General features: G+C 40.4%; 1 protein-coding gene across 1 annotated transcript; it reads right to left on the bottom strand.

Moving 5' to 3' along the window:
* Nucleotides 1-232: 232 nt before the first annotated feature.
* On the bottom strand, nucleotides 233-1,650 carry LOC132607802 (uncharacterized). Its single transcript, XM_060321880.1, has 2 exons — nucleotides 950-1,650; nucleotides 233-518 (listed from the first exon to the last, which is right to left on the bottom strand). The coding sequence occupies exons 1-2, from the start codon at nucleotides 1,648-1,650 to the stop codon at nucleotides 233-235; spliced, it is 987 nt and encodes a 328-aa protein (XP_060177863.1).
* Nucleotides 1,651-2,479: the final 829 nt, after the last annotated feature.

Raw genomic sequence — 2,479 nt, 5'->3', positions numbered from 1 at the left:
TCACATCAAAACCAGCACCTGTTCTAGACTCTACAGTTCTAAGGAGTCTAGTTCCTAGGCATAGACACTAGGCAGCCATTACTTCATACATATTTGGCAGCCAGTTACAAAAAAAAAAACAAATTCTAGTGACTACACCTAGCTAAGACAATACGTAGATAGTCAATTCTATCAGCTTGCTAGGTTGCAGCCGATTGGCAAACTACATCATTTCCTCTGCATCAGTGATCGGTTATGGCATATGATTCAGCTGGGACAATAATGGTTGCCATTTCCTCCGTGTTCTACCTCTAATATGCAGATGGACAGCAATCGCTTTGCATAATCTATCTTCATTGTAGTTATGGCTCTGGAACCTGATCAAATTCCTATATCTCCAGACCAGAGCAATCACCATAGCAAAAACAACACTGATAATTGCTCCCCTGCCAGACTTCCTCTTTGCCATTGTAGTAGTCCACTGAACTTCCTCTTGCCAACTTCCAATTGCTCTATGTACCCCTAACCAGACTAGTATCCTGTGCCATAATGCTTTAGTAGCAGTGCAGTCAAAAAATAAATGAAGCAAGGTCTCATCATAAGTATTGCAGAAAACACAAGTTTGGGGGACACTGATTCCAAATTTCAAGAGCCTGTCTACAGTAGCTAGCCTTCTCCTCATTACTAACCATAAGATGAATTTATATCTAGGGTGGATTCCAGCTTGCAATGTGAGACACTTCCATGGTACTTTAGGATGCTGCGGCAGCATAGCAATGTACATCTTTTTATAGAGAACTTAGATTGAGGTGCCACAACAGCAAATCTCAAAGGCAGGTCACCATTAAGGTTTGGGGCTTGTAGAAGATACCTCCTAGACTCAATGATCTTTCTAATTACCCATGTAGCATTTGCAGGGATTTGACAAGTCCCCACTGAGTCTTGTTTCATTTAGTATATATGCACCCACCTAATCCATAAGCATTCCTTATTTTCAGCTAAGGCCCAAAGTTGTTTCAAGATGGCAGCTTTGTTCCATAAGCCCAGGTTTAGTACATTTAGTCCCCCTGCTGATGTTGGGAGGCACACCTTATCCCATGAAACTAGGGCTCTTTTAGAGGTTTCTGTTGTTCCTGTCAAGAGGAAGGTCCTGCATAGACTATTGCTCATTTTCATTATTCTTTTTGGCAATATGAAAATTTGGGCCCAGTAAGTCTGCAAGCCAAAAACCACTGATTTTATCAATTGTAGTCTGCCTGCGTAGGATAGTAATTTGGCAGACCAACACTGTATTCTTTCAGTAACTTTCTCAACCTGGTGCATGCATTGAGCAATGGTTAGTTTCTTGGATGAGAGACGGACGCCAAGGTATTTAAAAGGGAGTGTGCCCTCACAAAAACCTAAAGTCTGCAGTATGTCAAGCTTCAAATCATCTTTCACCCCAGTCATGTATATTGAGCTTTTGTCAATGTTTGCTTGCAGCCTAGAGGCTGCTGAGAATTTTTGAAAAGTAACCTGTAAGAGCTTTATAGATTGCTTCTTAGCTTTGCAAAGCATGAGGAGATCATCAGCAAAACATATGTGCATAATACCCAGTCTCTTGTATCTAGGATGAAATTTGAATTTAGGTTGCTCAGCAAGGGTGTTTAGTTCCCTTTGCAAGTATTCCATGGTGATGACATGAGGTAAGGTGACATGGGATCACCTTGTGTAATGCCTCTCTTTCCCTGGAATGGTTTAACGAGCCCATCATTCAATACCAAGGAGTAAGTAACTGAAGTGATGCATTCCATTACCCATTGAACAAATTTATAAGGGAAGCCCAACTCTACTAGCATACTTCTCAAAAAACACCACTCAATAGAATCATATGCTTTCCTTAAATCTACCTTCATAACACACCTTGCTGATAAGCCCTTTCTGGTGTACCATTTTAGCAGCTCATGACTAAACAGTATGTTGTCCACTATGATTCTTCCTTCTATAAAGGCAAATTAAGTAGGGCTTACAATGGTACTGATTACACCTTTTATCCTGTTAGTTAGGATCTTGGTAATGATTTTGTAGAGTGTAGTACAACAGGAAATATGTCTGTAATCTTTCACCATAAAAGGTGCAATAGTTTTAGGCACCAGTGTTACTATAGTACAATTGATAGCTTTCAGCATTTTACAGTTTTTGAAGAATTCTGTGACTGCTTGAATCACATCAGTCTTAACCAGCACCCAGTTCTCAGTGAAAAATTCAACTGGGAATCCATCAACCCCTGGAGCCTTATCATGAAGCAGATCCTTAATGGTTGCATAAATTTCCTGCTCAGATACAAGTTTTATCAAAGCAACTTTTTGTGTATGCGTGAGACATGGTCCTCTCTTTATGACAGTAGAATCAGGACAAGGCATTGTTTCAGTTGCTGCCCCCATCAAGTTTACAAAGAAGGACACAAATTCATTTTCCACTTGTCTGGGGTTAGTGAGCTTTGTACCCTGTGCATCATAGA

Source organism: Lycium barbarum, chromosome 8 (assembly GCF_019175385.1).
Source record: "Lycium barbarum isolate Lr01 chromosome 8, ASM1917538v2, whole genome shotgun sequence".
Classification (NCBI taxonomy): domain Eukaryota; kingdom Viridiplantae; phylum Streptophyta; class Magnoliopsida; order Solanales; family Solanaceae; genus Lycium; species Lycium barbarum.
Note: the sequence above shows the minus strand (reverse complement) of the source record. Positions and strands in the feature narration are given on the sequence as shown.